The 20,404-nt window shown below is 44.9% G+C and overlaps 2 protein-coding genes across 11 annotated transcripts in view; one reads left to right on the plus strand and one right to left on the minus strand.

The window, feature by feature from the left end:
- The window catches only part of CTPS2 (CTP synthase 2), a 196,245-nt gene that overhangs the window by 45,515 nt on the left and 130,326 nt on the right, over nt 1-20,404 (minus strand). The gene's annotated exons all lie outside the window — the stretch shown is intronic.
- S100G (S100 calcium binding protein G) lies at nt 8,377-12,813 on the plus strand. The gene is made up of 3 exons (XM_002719914.4): nt 8,377-8,493; nt 8,939-9,082; nt 12,542-12,813. Exons 2-3 carry the CDS (start codon nt 8,948-8,950, stop codon nt 12,644-12,646), a joined length of 240 nt encoding a protein of 79 aa, XP_002719960.1. The 5' UTR covers nt 8,377-8,493; nt 8,939-8,947; the 3' UTR covers nt 12,647-12,813.

Consider the following 20,404-nt stretch of genomic DNA (forward strand, 5'->3'; position numbering starts at 1 on the left):
GGGGTTGTGGGTGGGAAGGACGGTATGGGGGGAAGCCATTGTAATCCATAAGTCGTACTTTGGAAATTTATATTCATTAAATAAAAGTTTAAAAAAATAAAAAATAAAATAAAAAATAAAAAATAAAAAAAATGCTTCTTCCATTGAAAAAGTATTGCCTTAGACCCCTCTAATTTTATCTGACTACTGGGCTCTTGTTTGATCCCAACACTGTTGTTTCATAGAACTCAGCCACAGGGCCAGTGCTGTGGCTCAAGGTTAAATCGCCAGCTACAACGCAGGCATCCCATATGGGCACCAGTTCGAGTCTTCTGAACCAGATCCCTGCTAAGGCACCTGGGAAAGCAGAAGAAGATGGCCCAAGTCCTTGGGCTCTTGCACCCACACAGGAGACCCAGATGAAGCTCCTGGCCCCTGCCTTCAGATCAGCTCAGTTCCAGCCATTGCAGCCATCTGGCGGGTGAACCAGTGGATGGAAGACCTCTGCTCCGCCGCCCACCTCCCCATAACTCTGCCTTTCAAGTAAATCTTTAAAAAAAAGAAGAATCGAGCCACATGGATTAAGGGGAATAAAGGATCGGTAAGTGATAAAGCTTTAGGAAATGTAGAACACCACAGGGTGATAAATGTGGCACTAATTAACCTTTGCTGACGCTTTCTCTGCCCAAGTCAAAAGTGTAATGGGATCAACACTTAACTATATCCCTGTTGCCTTAAACAAAGAAGCTGAGGGAAGTTCAGTTCTCTTCCCAAGGACAAAACTGCTCAGCAGTGCAGGGAGGAGACCTACCTGACCAAGTTCTGGGAGCATGGCTTCCCTCCTGCTCCTTGCCTTTGGATTTTTCACCTGGGGCAATACAGAGTGATTCTCTACAAGGATTTCCCAAACCTGCTCTTTTCCTATTGTCCAATGGGGTTTTCTGTTCATCTCTTTTCAAGGCTGACTCTTTGGTGCATTATAGGTCACGTGCATGCGGTATGAACCAGCTTTTTACTAACGTTACAGCACCCAATGCTGCATCTACCACTAGCTCCAGCAGCCTCCAGTGTGGCAGATCAAATCTAAACTCTTTTGGGTGGCTCTCAGGTCCCACTTCACGCTATGGTCCTACACTCGCTATGCCCTCCCCTTGGAGTCTAAACTGTGCCTTCTGCCACAGCTCCGTAGGTCCATTCCTGAGGGCTCCTCTACTCCTCCCCCTGCCACCCCTCTAGACCTCTTCACTACTTTTCCAAAGATGCAATCCCCACGTCATTCCACACAAGCTCATGTTTTTGGGGCACCCCCCATTCTCCTTATTGCCCCATAATTAATACCATTGTTACGCTCACTCTACCAAAGCAATGGGTTAGCACATTTTCAGTTAGTCCTCATAGGCAGCTGAGTAATGAGCCCCATACAAAGATACCTAGTACCTAAATCTAAGATCTGTGACCTTATGTGACCAAAAAAGAAAAATGTGCAGATGCAGTTATGGCTCGTGAGATGGGAGAATTGCTGTGGGTTATCAGGGTGGGCTCAATTTAACAGCAAGGCCCTTTAAAAACCAGAGGGAGGCAGGGGAACTGGAGTCAGTGAAGGAGCTGGGACAACGAAACAGGGATCAGAGAGAGAACGGAAGATGTTATGTGGCTGCCTTTGAAGAGGGAGACAGGCTCTGAGCAGGAAAATGCAAGCAAATGGGTTCTCCCCTAGCGTTTCCAGAGGGAACACAGCCGTGACAAGCCACCTGACATTTCTGACCTCCAGGACTGTGAGAGAGTAGATTTGTGTTGTTTTGCTGGGGTTCTGATCATCTGTTACAGCAGCCAATGGGAAACTCATCCAGCCCCTTGCTTTAGCCTCCTCTGCTGTTTCACAAATGCAGCTCCTCTCATAACCTCAAGTGTCGACTCATCGAGCATAGGAATTTGGCACAGTGTCAAATATAGATCAAGTACTCAATGAAATCTCCCTGTGTATGATTTTAAGTTTATCAGAAACTAACAGAGGTGACTAAGGGACTTGGTCGGTAGGCCTGAGAATGGCACAGGGGTCTCTGAGACAACCACGGATTGTCCAAACTGCAGGTGGATGACTCAGCAGACAAGAGGGACAGCGCCCTGCTCGGAGGCTAAGCATGAGCTGTGGGTAGTCCCGCCTGTGCCCTGAAACAGTTCCCACTTCTGATTTCCCAACCTGCCCTGCTGTGTGACAGAGCAGCGTGAGAATGGAATCCATGGTGAGGAAAGCACTTAACCATCCTAAATATATGGACATATTTTCTGACCTTTTAAATCTGCTTTTCCCCACAAGTAAAAGAAAGCTGCTATGGTTTGAACGTGACTGCAAAGTTGATATGCAGCAGTGGTGAGAGTGGAACCTTTAAGAGGTGATTAGGTCAGGATGAATTCAGCCCCTTTCTCTCTCTCTCCCTCTGCCCCCATAGGATGCCTTCTGCCATGTCAGTGCAGTAAGAAAGCCCTTACCAGATGCTACCACCTTGATCTTGGACTTCCCCAGCCTCCAGAACTGAAAGGAAATACATTTCCTCCTTTTTTTCTCTGTAATAAACTATCCAATCTCAGGTATTCTATTACAGCAACATAAAACTGACTAAATCATATTCTATCAGGAAAAGAATATGCCTTTTTAAAAAATATTTATTTGTATATTCATTTGAAAGGCAGAGTGACAGAGAGAGAGATCTTCCATCCACTGGTTCACTTCCCAAATGGTCAGACAGCCAGGGCTGGGCCAGGTTGTAGCCAAGGAACCAGGAACTCCATCCACATTTCCCACATGGGTGGCAGGAACTCGAGTACTTGAGCCATCAGCTGCTGCTTCCCAGGTACATTAGTAGAGAGCCAATCAGAAGCTGAGGAGCCAGGGCTTAAAACAGCACCCAGATATGGGTGCTGGTGTCCCAAGCAGGGGTTTAACCTGCTATGCTACGATGCCCACTCCAGGAAAAGAATGTTCTTAGAGGTGAGTATTCGGCTGCAGCAGGTTAACCCACCACTTGGGATGCCCACATCCCATACTACAGTACCTGGGATGGAATCCCACCTCCACCTCTGATCCAGCTTCCTGCTAATGTGCACGCTGGGAGGCAGCAGATGATGGCTCAAGCACTTGGTTCCCGCCACCCATGTGGGAGACTCAGAGGGAGTTCTGGGCTCCTGGCTTTAGTCTGGCCCATCTCTGACTGTTGTGGGCATTGGAGTAGTGAACGAAAGGATGGCAGATCCCTGTGTAGCTCTGCACTTCAGATAAATAAAAATAATAAACTTTTTAAGAAAGAATATTCTTTGAACTCCAGACATAAATATAGCACTGAAATGTAAGTCCTACCTCTGAGGCTAACACTAGCGTAGAATAGTTCTCTCAGAAAAGCCCTACTTATAACCATACAGAATATATTTTCTTTAAAAGAAAAGATTTAGCCGGCGCCGTGGCTCACTAGGCTAATCCTCCTCCTGCGGCGCCGGCACACTGGGTTCTAGTCCCGGTCGGGGCGCCGGATTCTGTCCCGGTTGCCCCTCTTCCAGGCCAGCTCTGTGCTGTGGCCAGGGAGTGCAGTGGAGGATGGCCCAAGTGCTTGGGCCCTGCACCCCATGAGAGACCAGGAGAAGCACCTGGCTCCTGCCATCGTATCAGCGCGGTGCACCGGCTGCAGCACACCGGCCGCGGTGGCCATTGGAGGGTGAACCAACGGCAAAGGAAGACCTTTCTCTCCATCTCTCTCTCTCACTGTCCACTCTGCCTGTAAAAAAAAAAAAAAAAAAGATTTATTTGAGGCAGAGTTACAGAGAGAGAAAGAAGGGGAGACAGAGACATTTTGCATCTGCTGGTTCACTCCCCAAATGGCCACAACAACCTATGTTGGGCCACGTGGAAGCCAGGAGCTTCTTCCTGGTGTTCCATATGAGTGCAGGGGTCCAAACACTTGGGTCATCCTCTACTGCTTTCCCAGGCATGTTAGCAGCGAGCTGGATTGAGAGTGGAGCAGCCAGGACTCGAACTTGCACCCATACAGGATGCCAGAGCTGTAAGCTGAAGCCTTAAACCACTGCTGCCAAGGCCAGATGTTCTTTTCACATTCAGATTAAGAAAAGCTAATTGCTGATCTTGAGCTACCCTGAATTTTTGTTTAATTCAAAAATTAATGCCTGCTTAAAAATTCCAGGGATTGACTACAGGGAAATGACTGGAATCATAAGGAGGGGCCCAGGAACTTTGACCACCTACTGCCCAGCTTTGGATCAAAGGGACCACTGCTCAGCAGGTTTCAAGCCCACCTTGGAAATTTGCTTGACCATCAGCTAAACCCATTATCTTCCCTAACTTTCCCCCAACGCCCATTCATCCTTTGACAATGTTCCCGCTAACTAGCAAGGACAGAAAAGCTCTTCTGAGACTAAAAGTGCCGGCTTATCTAGCCTCTGGATTGCACCTGTTTCCTCGCAGCAGCTCTGATTTTCTGGTAAACTGGCTGTGCAGCGTGGAGCAGCACAGGCCTCATTTTTCCTATGTGACCTCTCCTGGGAAGGGCATGTGGCACAGTGACTGGGGGTGCAGGCTGGACCTGTTCGTGAATCCCAGCTGTATGTTGGCAGTGGTGTGACCTGAATAGGCCCTTGGTCTCTGTAGACTGGGCGAAACAATGGCATCCACTTCATAGGGTTGTTGCAAGGATTTCATGAGGTCGTGGGGGTCAAGCGCTCTCAGTAAGTGTGAGTTATGGTCAGGAGGTCTCTGGGAACGCAACCACTGAGCATGAGCACAGGCAGACTCAAAAGATGGCGAGCCTGACAGCCCAAGGCATGGGTCAAGAGTAGAAAAGAGAGACCTTTGTCTGAGGAAAGCGGGCAGGGAGGGGGACAGGTAAGCTGATCCTTATAGGGATAGCTACTATTTACTAATCAGGGTCTCTTAAATCTCAAGAACAAATATAATAAGAATCTACAGGCAGCATCTCCCACCCACGTTGTTCTGCAGTGACCAGGTCCTCATACCCGACCCTGTTGCTGAAGGTGCTTTTCAAATCCCTCTGTGCTGTCAAGCAGAACAACATGGCCATGGAAGCCTGTGGTGCCCAGAGCTTTTCACATGTCACTCTTGGTTTTCTGAAGGAAAAAAAGTCTGTCTGTCCAAAGATCAAGCAGTTGACTGGCAAGATGATAAAATAACCTTTGCCTCTCTCCATTTTTCCATTACCAATCTTGGGCCTGTCATATTTTCCCCTTTCTCGGGTTTCAAAAGGTACTCTCATAAACACACCCTGTGTTTTTTATCACTTTTTTCCATGCGTTTTTAGTTAATGTTTCATGACAATATCAATTAGTGGATTTTGTGTTTCCGACTGCGGGTTGACTCACGATTTTGAGTCAGTGGGTAAGACAAAAAGAGAAGATGGGAGTTGTGATGGGGGAGGCGAGCACGCAGAAGCTGGAGAGGAACCATGGGTTGCTTTTCAAGTTCTGTTAGCACCTGCTTCGAGCATAAATTCTGACAACATGCAGCATTGGGCTATTTTAATCAGAGGTCTTCCCTTGAAACAAGAGACTTACAGCCTAAAAAACTGTTAACCGATACTGCTCCAAAAGTTCTTAGAATTTAGGTATTTTTATATAGAGACATACACATACCATATACATTATCTATGACATGCGTTATCTGTGTGTTATACAGAACATGTTATTTGTCATATACCCCATAGTTGTTAGTACTATATATAGTTATTAAAATAATTTCTTCAATACAAGCACAAGAAATAATATAACAACCCCATCAGTTTTGGCCCACAAATGGTAATTTAAGACCACAGATGAGTTAATAAGATGCTATTTCAACAATCAGAGAGATCTGAATATAGGCTGTGATAATGACGTTGTAGTTAGGTAGGAGAATGTCTTTATTACTAGAAGACACTGAGTTGTATAAGGGGAAAGCCTCTGATGGCTCAAAGAGGAAAGAAAGTGTCCCCAGAAAGAGGAAGCAAAAGTGGAAATATTAGTGACTACTGAACCTAGCTGAAAGATGTGTTAGTGTCTAGTGCACTATTCTTGCTATTTTTTCTATAGGTCTGAAATATTTTTAAGATTGTTCTCATCATGATTATTCACAGAAACCTACTTCTCCCAGCAAAATAGAACCTACAAGTAAAAACACTAAATTTTCTAAAATCTTGATTAAAACGCATTGCCAAAATCAATATTTTTCTGCAAAATCTTACAATTGGGAGCAAGAATTGTGGCACAGTGGATTAAGCCACCACCTGTGACACCAGCATCCCATAGGAATACCAGTTTGAGTCCTGGCTGCTCCATTTCCAATGCAGCTCCCTGCTAATGCTCCTGGGAAAGCAATGGAAGATGATGCAAGTGCTCAGGCCCCTGAGACCCAGATGGAGTTTCAGGCTCCTGGTTTTGGCCTAGCACAGCCTAGACCATTGAGGCTATTTGGGGAGTGAACCAGTGGATGAGCTCTTTCTATCTCTGTCTGTCTGTCTCTCTCTGTAACTCTGCCTTTCAAGTATGTGTGTATGGGGGCCAGCACCGTGGCTCACTTGGCTAATCCTCCGCCTGCAGCGCCGCCATCCCATATGGGTGCTGGGTTCTAGTTCCGGTTGCTCCTCTTCCAGTCCAGCTCTCTGCTGTGGCCCGGGAGGGCAGTGCAGGATGGCCCAAGTGCTTGGGCCCTGCACCTGCATGGGAGACCAGGAGGAAGCACCTGGCTCCTGGCTTCGGATTGGCACAGTACTGGCCGTAGAGGCCATTTGGGGAGAGAACCAACAGAAAAGGAAGACCTTTCTCTCTGTCTCTGTCTCTCTGTCTCTCTCTCTGTGTCTATAACTCTACCTGTCAAATAAAAAAAAAAAAAACAAATGTGTGTGTGTGTGTGTGTATTAAACCTTACAACTGAAAACAAAATACCTGTCTTTTCTCCACCAGACAGTTAACACATATTCTATATTGGTACACACCAAAGTCAAATAAACTATAAGAAAACAAGAATAACATACACAGGACAGCAAAGATACACAGAATGACAAACAATCATGAGTTGGGGAAGCTTTTAAGGAATTGTAAGTTTACACATTTTTTCCCAATGTGCATAAAGCCCTAGAATTTGAGAGCTGAAAAGCATCAGGGAGAAATACAGTGTGACATATGAATCCTCAATTTGTAGGAAATACAATGCAAGCTCAGAGAAAATGATGTGACTGTGGAAGTGTACACGTGTTTAAAAGCTGGTAAGTGCTTTTCACACTGATCTGGAACTCCCTCCTGTAAGTTACAATCAGTATTAGATCAATGTCCCCTGGAAATGTCCTAAGTATTTCATGGAACCCTTTCTAAAATAGCTTAGTCTCCAAATTTAAATCCTGGCAGTTTCCAAAAATCTGAAGTATCTCTAACTATAAATAAGAGTAAACTTGTAGAATGATAAACAAAATATAATTGATAAGGAAAAGCATAATGAGAAATGAAAAGCAGACATAAGAATAACAAATAATGAAAAAGTTGAACTATGATCACATTACTTAGTAACCTTGCTTTGCCAAATAAAACCCCAAATGATTGTCTATCTTCTTTCCACTTCTTACACCTGCTTCTGAAGCAGTATTTCCATTCATTCATTCATGTATTCAAATACTTAAGCACTTAGTCCATACATCAGAAGGATTTCAGTGGCCATCATGCAATTGTTAAAACGCTGTAATAATGTTCTTCTATGACAGTATTTTTACAAAAGATTTATTTATCTATTTGAAAGGCAGAGCAACAAAGAGAGAGGAAGAGAGATTTTCCATCTGTCAGTGGAGAGAGGTTTTCCATCTGCTAGTTCACTCCACAAATAGGTACAACAGTCAGTTCTGGGTTAGGCCAAAGCCAGGAGTCAGGAACTTCATCCAGGTCTCCCACATAGGTGGCAGAGGCCCAAGTACCTGCGGCCATCTTCCCCTGCCTTCCCAGGTGTGTTAGCAGGAAGCTGGATCAGAAGCAGAGCAGCCAGGACTCAACCAGCACTCCTGATCTGGAATGCAGGGTGTCCCAAGAGGTACCCTAAACCACTGCACCACAACAGATGGCTTCCGCAACAGCATTTTTTTTTTTTTGGTATGGATTTGAAGAAAGTTATTTTTTTCAAACCTAATTATGGAACTAAATTGAAAAGTATCCTTCATCTTTAGGTTTCCAAAAGCATGAACTGCGAGCAAATACCATAATTCTACATTGGAGGAAGAATAGGATGGGTGGAGGGGGGCAATCCACGTTTACTCTTGGGACTCTGAACTATGAGGTAACTAACTGTTAAGGTGGCCATTTATTGGATCTTGCCCTTAATTATAAGGGTCACTTGGATTTCCAAAACCATTAAATGAAAAACAAAAGGGAAATTTCATAATCAGGGTGTGTCGGTGAAGAGTATAAAAGTCGCTTGCTCCTGCTCAGCTCTTCACACACCTATTCGATTCTTCCAGCTGCGGCACTGTTGGAAACCAGGTCAGTGTGATTTTAGTACTGCCTACAGCTCCTTCTGCTGGTATTAGTGCAGGAACTCTGCTTCCTTCAGAAAGGCGAGAAAGATAATGACTGGGGGAAAGGAGGGTGTTTGTGCCATCTAACCATATTACCTGTAACCTAGAAGCTGTGGCCAGGTATTCTTCAAGAGTGCAGATCATGTACAGAATACGTGAAGGATGTCATTAATTACTCACAAAAATGTTTCGCTCTAGGGACAGACACACTCGAAGAACAGACATTTAACGTATTGTCGAAGATGATTATTTTTCAAGCAACACGTGGTGCCCATCCTAAATCTCCTTTCCTTTCCCCTATTCTCCTTTTTCCTTATTCCCTTGCATCTACATCAAGGAAACAGCCCAATGGCACTAAAATAAAACACCACTTTAGCTTTTCGGTAAGCCATTTTCTTCCAATTTTACAGGACAACAGAATGACTGCTAAAAAGTCTCCTGAAGAACTCAAGAAGATTTTTGAAAAGTATGCAGCCAAAGAAGGGGATCCAGACCAGCTGTCAAAGGATGAGCTGAAGCTCCTGATTCAGGCCGAGTTCCCCACACTGCTCAAAGTGAGTGCCCACCTGCAGAGCCCTAATCAGATTCTGATGACTGGGGGGGGGGGGGAGTGGAAGGTGAGCAGGGCAGAGGGCTCCAGTAGAGGCTGAGGGCTGCCTCTGATCCCATACCTCCCACAGCCTCAGCACAGAACTCTCCAGGACTAGCCATGGTAATGGGAAGCAATGACCATAGGCTTGGGCCTGTCTCACTCACCCATTCACCCCAGATTCACTGAATCTGATTCTGGTCCAGCATTTAGGTCTGGCTCTGTTCCCTTCTCATAGGTAGCATCCCTCAACAAAACAAACACTTAGTTGGGACTGTTTAAAAAAGAAATCCTTAGAGAAAACAGTTGCCCTACTGGGCACCCATTCATGTGTCAAAAGCATGTAAATTTGTGTTTATTTGTGCTAAGCACTTAAATGTATATTAATGAGGCAACCTTGAAATCTTAAATAAGTTTCAGGAAAGGATTAAATTTTCCTTGACTTTAAAAATTTCCCATCAAAATCATCCTAGAGATGGCCTGCTCCTCTTTGCTTCAATACACTGTCTTTCCTTAAAGGAAAAAAGGAATTTTGACATTTGATAAAGATGGCAAGGGGGAGGGGGGACATGGCCATAGGTATAGGAACTAGGGCAATGGGGTCTCCCAGTAGGGAAGAGTCTGGTCTCAACTCCAACATAAGCCAGTGAGGGTTATAACCAAGGAGCTGGGTGGAATAAGCAGATGGAAAATTATGATGGAAACAGGAAGGCACAGGGGCTGCTACCTAATGACTCGGTGGGATTCTTGCTGAAGGGAGGCCAATACTGAGGGTGGTCAGATGCCAAGGGAGGGGAATTTTTGCTAATCTGCCATAGCAGGAATCTTGCTCAGTCTGAATTCCACAAGGACAGAGGGGGAAGTCCAAGGTCAGGCCTAGTCAAGCAGAGGACTCACAGAAAGAGCCTTTGCCACTTTGCAACTAAAGGAGATCTTCACCAGCTGCACACATAGGACATGTTATTTCGTTGTAACTTAGGAAGACAGCCTCCATTCTAAGAAGCTCTGTTCTGCAGAGTTTAACCAGAAATGTGCATTCTGTTAACATGGCAGCTGCAAAGACTTGCAACTGCTTTTAATATTAGAAAGAAAACAGCTAGCTGAAGCCAGTGACCTTATAATCTGATAAGTCCCAATTTTCTTATCGTTGAAGCATAAATTTTAAAAACAAAGGAACAAGCAGAAAAAGATATTTTTAAATTTAAAACAAAAACAAAAGTTATTGAAATATTAAATTTTTAAAACTTTTTAATTTTTCCAAAAAGAAAAATAATAATCTAACAGGAAATCCTAGGCAATCTACTCAAACAAGTTGTTTTAAAAGGTAATACTGGCAAATGTTTATTTTTCTTTATATATTTCCTACAAAAAGCCCCTAAGGCTTTTATAATTTGGAAAAAAAGGGAAACTTTTTGGTTAATTGAAAAATCTACCTGATTATCTTACCATAAGGATGACAAGGCTTTCTAACTCCGTCATCACCTTGTATAATTTAGAAGGTACTAGACACTTCAGGAAAACAAGGATTTGTATTTATAAAACAAATGCTGAATAAGTAACTTAAGTTTGGTCTTGTGATTTCAGCAAAGTGCCAAGAGTCTTTGCAGGAATCTTAGGGGTTAAAATATACTGTGGCATAGAAATCTGTTACACAACAATGTGAATGTGCTTAGCACTACTGAACCATACGCTTAAAAATGTTTAAAAGAGTAATTTTAATGCTATGTGTTTTTACAACTGTATCTCTATATCTATATATACACTCATATATCATCAGTCTAGTTTGAAGACGACATAAAGTAAACTGTATTTCAAGAGGTTTCCTAAGTACTCTTTTGCTGCAGATAGATTGCTGCATGGAAGTCGAAGCAGTACTAGCTTTAAGATTTGAGTTTTGTGGTAGAGATAAAAATCCAGGCTGCTTAAGACACCACAGGAATTTTAACCAGTAATCAAAAAGCCTGAACGTTAGTCCATGTGATATCTCAAGTAAGGGTTCTCCTGGAATGGCCTGGCCCAGCAGCATCAGCAACCACTGGGAACCACGGGAAATACAGATTCTCAAGCCCTGCTCCAAGCCTAGAGAATCAGAAATCCTGAGGGTGGGACCAGCCACCTATATTCACTAAGGTCAGCCAGCCCATGGGACGATTCTGATGCATGCTATAGTGTGGAAACCGTTGATCCCAAGTTATCTTGTATAGCCCATAGTTAATCCATAGCCCAAGGTTTGGGAGAAACTGGAGTGGTAGCTAGTTGTGGGCCTGGGCTCTGAGTCAGTGTTTGAACCCAAAGCCCTCTGCGAAGTAGCTGTGGACCCTGAAGCAAATCAGTGGCTCTCAGTGAGCCTCAGCTCCCTAAGTGCTCCTAAGTGGCAGTTGGCAGGATGACAAAGGCTGCCTAAAAGCCTTGGCACAAGTGCTGGCTGGCAGAAAGCCCTCTCTGGCTGCCTCATGTGATATGCTAGCCTCAGTCTCACAGCCAAAGACACAACTAGCTTCCAGGGAAACCTTGTGGCAGGGGCCCTCAACTTTTTGTGGGGTCCTTCAGTGGGTTCAGTGAAGTCCAGAGACCCCTTCTCAGAAGTTTTCTTTCCTAATTTTGAGGTGGAAAGACAGAAATAGAGATTCATTCTACAAAAGCCTACAAGGGCAGGGCCTGGGCTAGGCTGCAAGCAGCAGGAACTCAATCTAGTTCTAGCAGGTGGACGGCAGGGACCTAACTAGTAAGCCATCACTGCTGCCTGCCGAGGTCTGCATTAGCAGGAAGATGAGTCAGCAGCCGAAGCCAGGACTCAAAGGCAGGCGTTACTACATGGGGTGCGGGCACCCTAACAGGCATCTTAACTGCCAGGCCAAATGCCCACCCCTCAGAGGCAGAAAGCAAAAGATCTAAGATTACATAAGAAACCAATTATATTAGAATACAAGTATTAGAAAGAGCACTTGGCCTAATAGTCAAGATGTCCAGCAATAGCTCTGGACTCTGGTTTCCTGCTAATGCAGACCCTAGGAGGCAGGGATGATGGCTCAAGTACTAGATTCCCGCCACTCACATGAGAGACCTGGACTGAGTTCCTAGTTCCCAGCTTCAGTCTCAGTAGGGGGCCACTGGAGACATTTGGAGAGTGAACCAGTGGGTGGGAGCTGTGTCTCTCAAACAAGTAAGTTTTTAAAATGTACATTATCAATATTAAAATAGTAAATGTGTGATACAGGCAAAAAGGAGGCAGCCAGTTCTGCGGCATGGAAGAATACTGCAGCTAATGCAGGTTTAGCCAGCTCTAAGTCTTAGTAGCTCATGCCTGGAAACTTGGCGGCCTTCTTCGAAGTGTAGAAGCGATGCCTCTAATTTTTCAAAACACACAGCAGTAATTGATTCATTTTCTCCCCTCCCCTATTCCATTCTTTTTGCCTACAATCAGGGCCCAAGCACCCTAGATGAGCTCTTTAAAGAACTGGACAAGAATGGAGATGGAGAAGTCAGTTTCGACGAATTCCAAGTGTTAATAAAGAAGATAGCCCAGTGAAGCAGAGAACAAAACAGTATCCTGACCCCAAAGAAGAGCACCTGGGAGGGAGCCTCAGTCCGTGGGCAGTCCCCAGCGTGTCTGCTGGAATTCTCGGCAATTATGATCTGGCTGTGAAGTTCAATTACGGTTGATAAATAAAGTCATAACATGTTTCCCCTTGGAAAGTACTGATTCTCATAACTTAATAGATTTGAGAGTGACGTTAGTCCGAATCATCTTATTTTATAGATTACAAAAAAAAAAAAAAAAAAAAAAAGAGGGCCCAGGTTAGTTTAAGACTACAATGATGGTGTCAGAGACTTAGAATTCCAAAGAACCAAAGCAACTCCCTCACCCTCTTCTCCAAATTAACCCTGTACCTTGCTCTCCCTGCTCACTACTCAGCACACACAAGTCTCAACTTCCTTTCACACTATTTGCTAACTAGTAAGAAAGACATTTCAAAAACCAGACACTCAGGGGTAAGTCACCTCCCAGCACTCACTGTACTTTTCCAATGAATGACCCTGGAGGGCATAGAAGGACCGAGCCGGTGGCCTCAGGTCTACTGGCCTAACATCCTGGTTCTGGTATGCAATGTGTATAATGAAAGGTGACGGGAAGACAGCGGATCTTCCTGGCGCCGGTATCCTGTGCTATGCACTCTTGGGATGTGAGGAGACAGGCTCTCCAGTTTCCCCCATGGAATTCAGCTGGAGGTTGGCGGTAGGGGATGCAGCAAGGCGGGCAGGGCGCAGAGCAAGGAAGGTAACTTCCTCTACCCCGATCAGGTAGAGTTAGAATATGAACATTCGAGTCAGTCCAAGCTGGTTCAAACAGCCTGCCACAGAAGGGTCCTGGGGGTACTGACTTCCCCTTTATCCTCACCACTGTTCTCCCCTAAGAAACACCCCCAAGTTTCACTACTGGGTCCCATTCCCTCTGAACCTTCTCTCTCAACCTCATCTTTTCATCATCACCCTTCTAAGGAGCCTTGTTAAACATGTTTGCTCTAGGGGGCTCGTGCTGTGGCCTAGAAGTCAAGGCACCACCTGTGGTACCCGCATCCCATGAGGGTGTCAGTTTGAGTCCTGACTGCTCCATTTCTGATACAGCTCTCTGCTAATGTGCCTGGAAGGGCGACAGAAGATGGTCCAAGTGCTTGGGCTCCAGCCACCCACATGGGAGACCGGCAGGAAGCTCCTGTCTCCTGGTTCCTGGCTTTAGATCGGCATGGCTCCAGCTATTGTGGACATTTGGGAAGTGAATCAGCAGATGGAACATCTCTTTCTCTCTCTGTCTCCCCCTCTTTATATAGCTCTGCTTTTTCATATAAATAAATAAATCTAAAAAAATGTTTGCTCTAATCCTTCCCCCAGTGAGGGTTTACTGTCAGAGATGAGTGTGTACGTGTGTGTGTGTACGTGTGTGTGTTGATGTGCATCTGGACTTTACACAGGGAGTAACACAAGGTTTTTGTCCCACAACTGCCCTCACCATCCAAAAACCAACTGAAAACCCATGAATATGATGTCACCTGGCTTGGAACAATGTTCTTCCGTCTTCATTTCTAACTTAAGCTCCACAGCCAAAACATTCTGTCTTCTGTAGTTGACTTCAGAAAGGACCATTTCCATTTTAAAATGCAGGAAATGATAATACTGAATGTTTTCCAGACTATTCAAGTCCTCCAAAGATTCGTGACGTGACCCTACCCTCAAGCTGAGAATCACTACCTCCAACATACTGCCTGTGACTCCATTTGTTTAAATCCAATGATCTTTTTTTTTTTTTTAATTTTTTTGACAGGCAGAGTTAGATAGTGAGAGAGAGAGAGACAGAGAGAAAGGTCTTCCTTCCGGTGGTTCACTCCCAAAATGGCTGCTACGGCCGGCGTGCTGTGCCGATCCGAAGCCAGGAGCCAGGAGCTTCTCCTGGTCTCCCATGCGGGTGCAGGGCCCAAGGACTTGAGCCATCCTCCACTGCCTTCCTGGGCCACAGCACAGAGCTGGACTGGAAGAGGAGTGACCATGACAGAACCGTCGCCCCAACCGGGACCAGAACCCGGGATGCCGGCACCGTAGGCGGAGGATTAGCCTAGTGATCCGCGGCGCCGGCCTAATTCCAATGATGTTAACAGTACGCTGGGGCCTGCGCTAGGGCATAGCGGGTAAGGCCGCCACCTACAGTGCCAGCATCCCACATGCATGCAGGTTTGTGTCCCGGTTGCTCCACTTCTGATCCAGCTCTCTGCTGTAGCCTGGGAAAGCAGCAGAAGATGGCGCGAGTGTTTGGGCCCCTGCACCCGCGTGGGAGACCTGGAAGAAGCTCCTGGCTCCGGATCGGTGCAGCTCCGGCCGTTGCGGCCATCTGGGGAGTGAATCAGAGGATAGAAGACCCCCCCCCCCCACTCTGTGTCTCCTTCTCTCTGTGCAATTCTGACTTTCAAATAAATAATATTAAAAGAAAAAAAGAGTACATATGGGGAGTGTCACCCAAGTTGGCTGCGGTCATTTCCCCCATTCCTTTGAAGGTCCTCCAAGGTGGGCAGCAGTGTACACAAAAATACTCCCACTTTGCCAGCCTCTAGGGTAGGCAGGTGGCCACCTGACAGGAAGAGGTCTCTTGTGCCCAGGCTGGATGAGGCCAGGCTCATCTCTGTGAGCCTGATCTCAGAGGGAGGAAAGGCCTCATTTGGGTAAGGACCTGTGCCACGGTGGGGTCCCAGGGGCACAGGGGAGGGAGGGAGGCAGGAATGGGGGAGGATATACATCAAATTGGCTTGTATATGTGCTAAAAAGTCTCGGCAAGTACATGTTAGAAAATCACACATCACACATTAGGATAACACTAGGCAGATGGAAAGGGGCAGGGATGGGAAAGCCATTTTTCACTTGATATCTTATTGTACACTTTGATTTAAAAAAAATATGGGCATGCATCCTATTAAAAAGAAGAAATGAAAACATTCAAATAAAGGAGAGCATGTAAAAAATTCCATGCTGTGGCTTTCTGCGAGAAGTTTCTCTGCATTTTCTTATTTGTAGTCGTCTGAAAATATAACTATCTAAATTTTGGGATGAGAATTGTGGGCCTTTTGGGAAGAGAAGATATAATTACAGAAATTTCCAATAATAAAATGAAATTGATTGAAAGCCATTTCAAACATTTGGAAACTTAACCAGAACAAACAATGATTTCTAACCCTTCCACCAAAAAAGAGATTTTCTAAAAATTTTTAATTTATTTATTTATTTATTTATTTGAGAGGCAGACAGAGACAGGTAGAGAGTTCCCATCTCCTGGTTCACTCCCCAAATGCCTGCAATGCCAGGACTAGGCCAGGCTAAAGCTGGGAGCTAGGAACACAATCCAGGTCCCCCACATGGGTAGCAGGGACTCAACTAGTTGAGCTGTTAGCTGCTGCCTCCCAGGGTGCATGTTAGCAGGAAACTAGAATCAGGAGTAGAGCCAAGGACTCAAACCTAGGCATTCCAATATGGGATGCAGATGTCCTAACCAGTATCTTAACCACAAGGACAAACACCCACCCTCACAGAGAAGATTTTTATACACAGTTGAAGGGATGTTTAGATACAATTTATATCACACTAATTCAACACAAGAACATTCTCATGGTATCAAAAGCCTTAAATATTTCTAATGAATAATTATGTTCCACTGGAATACTCTTCAGTATTTCCCCATTGTGGGGCACTGAGACTTTCAGAATCTTCTAAATGCTATAATGAAAACTTATTGCTATCTCTGTCAACATTTCTTATTCCCTTAGAACTTCTGAGAAGCCCAAGTCAATGTCTGAGTCAGAGGGGATGGCTATTTGTAGAGTTTTGGATTTCCCAAAAGGGGGCCTGGATTCCTATCTCTATAAGCAAACAGGAGAGCTTTATCACCCAGACAGCACTAGCTGGCCTCATTTTAACAACTTCACTAGTCACAACAGTGCACATCTTCATTTATTGATGGTTTTAATAGGAATCCTCTATTATCTCACCATTGAGTTTACTGTTGGCTCTTGGTTTGTAGAATATACCCTTTTTCTTGCTTAAAAACTACCAGTCTTTCCTCAGTTTGCTATGAGATAGTGAACACCAGGGTATGAATACTGCAAATGGGCTATTGAACATCTATGATGATATGGGGTTTCTTTCCTTTAGTGAATCAATATCATGTGTTAATTATTTAGTTCCTTAAATATCTTATCCAGTCATGGATGATTATCCTTTAATACTATTAAATTACACAATCTAGTATTTTATTGAAGATTTTCATATCTTTATTCCTAACCAACATTAGTCTAAAATTTTGGTTTTTATTATTTTAAAAAGCAATTTATTTTTATTCATTTGAAAGGTAGAGTGACAGAAAAATATCTTTCATCTGCTGGTTCACTCCCCAAATGCCCACCACAGTTGGGACTGGGCCAGGCTGAAGCTAGGAGCCAGGAATCCCATCCAGATCTCTCATAGGGTGGCAGAGACACAGGTACTTGAGCCACCATCTGCAGTCTCCCAAGGTGTGCTGGATCAGAAGGAGATGCAAGGGGCCAGCACTGTGGGGTAGCAGGTAAAGCCACTGCCTGTGGTGCCAGCATCCCATATGGGCGCCAGTTCAGGTCTCAGCTGCTCCCACTTCTGATCCAGCTTTCTGCTAGGGCCTGGGAAAACAGTAAAAGATGACCCAAGTCCTTGGGTCCCTGCACCCACGTGGGAAGACCAGGAGGAAGCTCCTGGCTTCTGGCTTCTGGCTCCTGGCTCCGGCCCAGCTCCAGCTGTTTTGGCCAACTGGGGAGTGAACCAGCAGATGGAAGACCTCTTTCTCTCTATGCCTCTCTTTTTCTCTCTGTGTAACTGTGACTTTCAAGTAAATAAATAAATCTTTAAAAAAAAAAAGAAAGAAATATCCTTAAAAAAAAATAGATGCAGGACTCAGTTCCAACACTCCAATATGGGATGCAAGCATCCCAGGCAATGGCTTAATCTGCTGCATACTTTAAGTTATAGTAGCTAGGTCATGAGAGTTTCACATTTTAGCCTATGCTCTAGGTATCAATCAGCCTCTCACAGAGTAGATATATGAGGATACAAAACTTCATGGAAAATGGAATCAAAAGATAACTTTAGGGTAGATGCTAGCCTAGCAGATAAGATGCCAATTAAGATATCCACATCCCACATCAGAGTACCTGGGTTCAATTCCTGGCTCCTGATTCCAGCTTCCCACTAATGCAGACCCAGGGAGGCAGTGGTGAAAATTCAAGTAATTGGGTCTCTATCACCCATGTGGGAGATCCAGATTGAATTCCCAGCCCCCAGCTTTGGTGCTAGCTGAGGGCCACTGCAAGCATTGAGGGAGTGAAGCAGCAGATGCGTGCTCTTTCTGTCTGTCTCTCTTCCTCTCTCTCTTTGCATATCAAGATAACAAGTTAAAAGATGAATGTATTTTGGTACAAAAACATCGTGAAATGCATGCATAGTTTTTCCACGAACTTTTGAAGATCTCTCATGTCCTATTTCAACTTCAATATATACAAAATTCCTAGTCTGTGTGAGGCATTATGCAAATGCCACAAAAGATTCACATTTCCAGATCCCTGAGATTCTAAGTTGGTAAGTCTCAGATCAAGCCAGGGAAAAGATTCAATTTTTAAAAATAGCATTTCGGGTAAATCACTGTGGTACAGCAGGTTAAACTGCCACTTGGGACACCCACATTCCATATCAGAGCGCTAGTTCAAGTCTGGGCTGCTCTGCTTACTATCCAGCTTCCTGCTAATGCACCTGGGAAGGCAGTAAATTATGGCCCCAATACTTGGGTCCCTGCCACCTACGTGGGAGTCCCGGATGGAGTTCCTGGCTCCTGGCTGTTGCAGGCATTTGGAGAATGAACCAGTGGATGGAAGATCTGCACGTGTGTGTGTGTGTGTGTGTGTCCATCTCTGTCATTCTGCCTTTTGAATAAATAAATAAAAATACCATTTCAATCAGAATTTGTAGGAAGTGGTTTGAGGGGAGCAAGGCAGGGGAGGGGCAGCAGTGGGCACTCACAGGAGAGAAGACAGCCCAAGTCAACTTGGCAGGTCTAAGCGCAAGGCAGTTCAGGGAACACACACACTGCTGTGGGCTGAAATCCAGGTCAGAGGGATACTGAAGGGACACTGACTTCTGATCACGAGAGTCCTTGACTGCCACAGTAAAGAGTCTGCCCAACCTCAGAAAGGGAGCAGGAAAGTGTAGGAATTTCACAGTGATATAAATGTGCTTTAAGAAGATGAGGTGGGCACCAAGAAACCGTCTGCAAGGGTACAGAAGACACAGCGTAACAGCCAGGAGGCCCCCAGGGCAAAAGAAACAAGAACAGGGGCCACACTAGAAATGTGAGGGATGAGGCTGGCATAGTGTCATAGCAGGTACACTTGACATGTACAACGCCGCTATCCCATATGAGTGCCTGGTTGGTGTCCCAGCTGCTCCACTTCTGATCCAGCTCCCTGCTGATAGCCTGGGAAAAGCAGCAGAAGATGGCCCAAGTGTTTGGGCCCCTACCACTCACATGGGAGACTCGGATGAACCACCTGGTTCCCGGCTTTGGCCTGGTCCAGCCCTGGCCATTGCAGCCATCTGGGGAGTGAACCAGCAGATAGAAGATCTCTCTTTCTCTGTGTCTGTGTCTGTGTCTGTGTGTGTGTGTGTGTGTGTCTTCCTTTTTCTCTGTAACTCTGATTTTCAAATAAATAAATAAAAAGAAGAAGAAAAGGAGGAGGGAAGGAAGGAAAGGGGGGGAGGGAGGAGAGGGAAATACCTTCCTGAAATGACTGAGAGTCACTGGCATGGACAAATTATACTCAGGCCTCAAAAAGGCACCCATTTGTTCCATATTTCCTTTGGGATTAATTTTGTCACTGACATCCCTGGCCTTCTGCAAATCTGCACCCAGCTCCCTTCTTTCCTTATAACCCTACAATATGTTCATGACCAAATCTTGGACATTCCAACCTAGCACAGACCTCCTTCCTTGCCATGATGCCCCTGAGCCTGACCATTACCCCTTGTTACTCTAACCCACAGTACTTTTTTTCTCTGACTCTGGATTTTTAGGGTCTAACTACACTAGCCAATTCTGTGGCCCCCCAGACACATGTGGCTGTTGACATTTAAAGTCATTAAAATTAAGTAACATTGAAAATTCAGTTCCTTGGTTGTACTAGCTACATTTCAAATGTAGCCCTGTGCAGCTAGTGGCTCCATTCTTCTTGAACATTTCATCATGGCAGAAACTGCCAGTTGACACCACTGGTAGCACTTAAGGAGGGCGTACTCACTTATTGTCCAAATATTTGGTAACCTGTTTCACCAATCTATGTCTTCAATCCCCAACTACACAATAAGTCAGAGTTGTGGTGGCAGCTCAATTAGAACATACTATATTTAGGACTGCACTGAAGTAGACAACACTCAAATGCAGGGCCTTTATTCTTTTTAATAATCTCATTCTAGTAGCATTCAATTATTTCTCTTGCAAGAAAAAAAAATCTCTCAAGCGGTGGATATACCTATTCCTAAGACATTTCCCATTGAGCTCAAGGTACAAATGCATTAAAATACATCAATCTTGAAGTATTCATTTAGTCACTCATTTATCGATAACATTAGGGACTACCCTGATGATTCACTAATGAGAGTTCACTCCAAGCTGCACTTTCTTCTTTCAAAATGTAGACTCATGGGGCTGTTGTTGCGACACGGCGGGTTAAAG

The sequence above is a fragment of the Oryctolagus cuniculus genome, chromosome X (genome assembly GCF_964237555.1).
Source record: "Oryctolagus cuniculus chromosome X, mOryCun1.1, whole genome shotgun sequence".
Taxonomy (NCBI): domain Eukaryota; kingdom Metazoa; phylum Chordata; class Mammalia; order Lagomorpha; family Leporidae; genus Oryctolagus; species Oryctolagus cuniculus.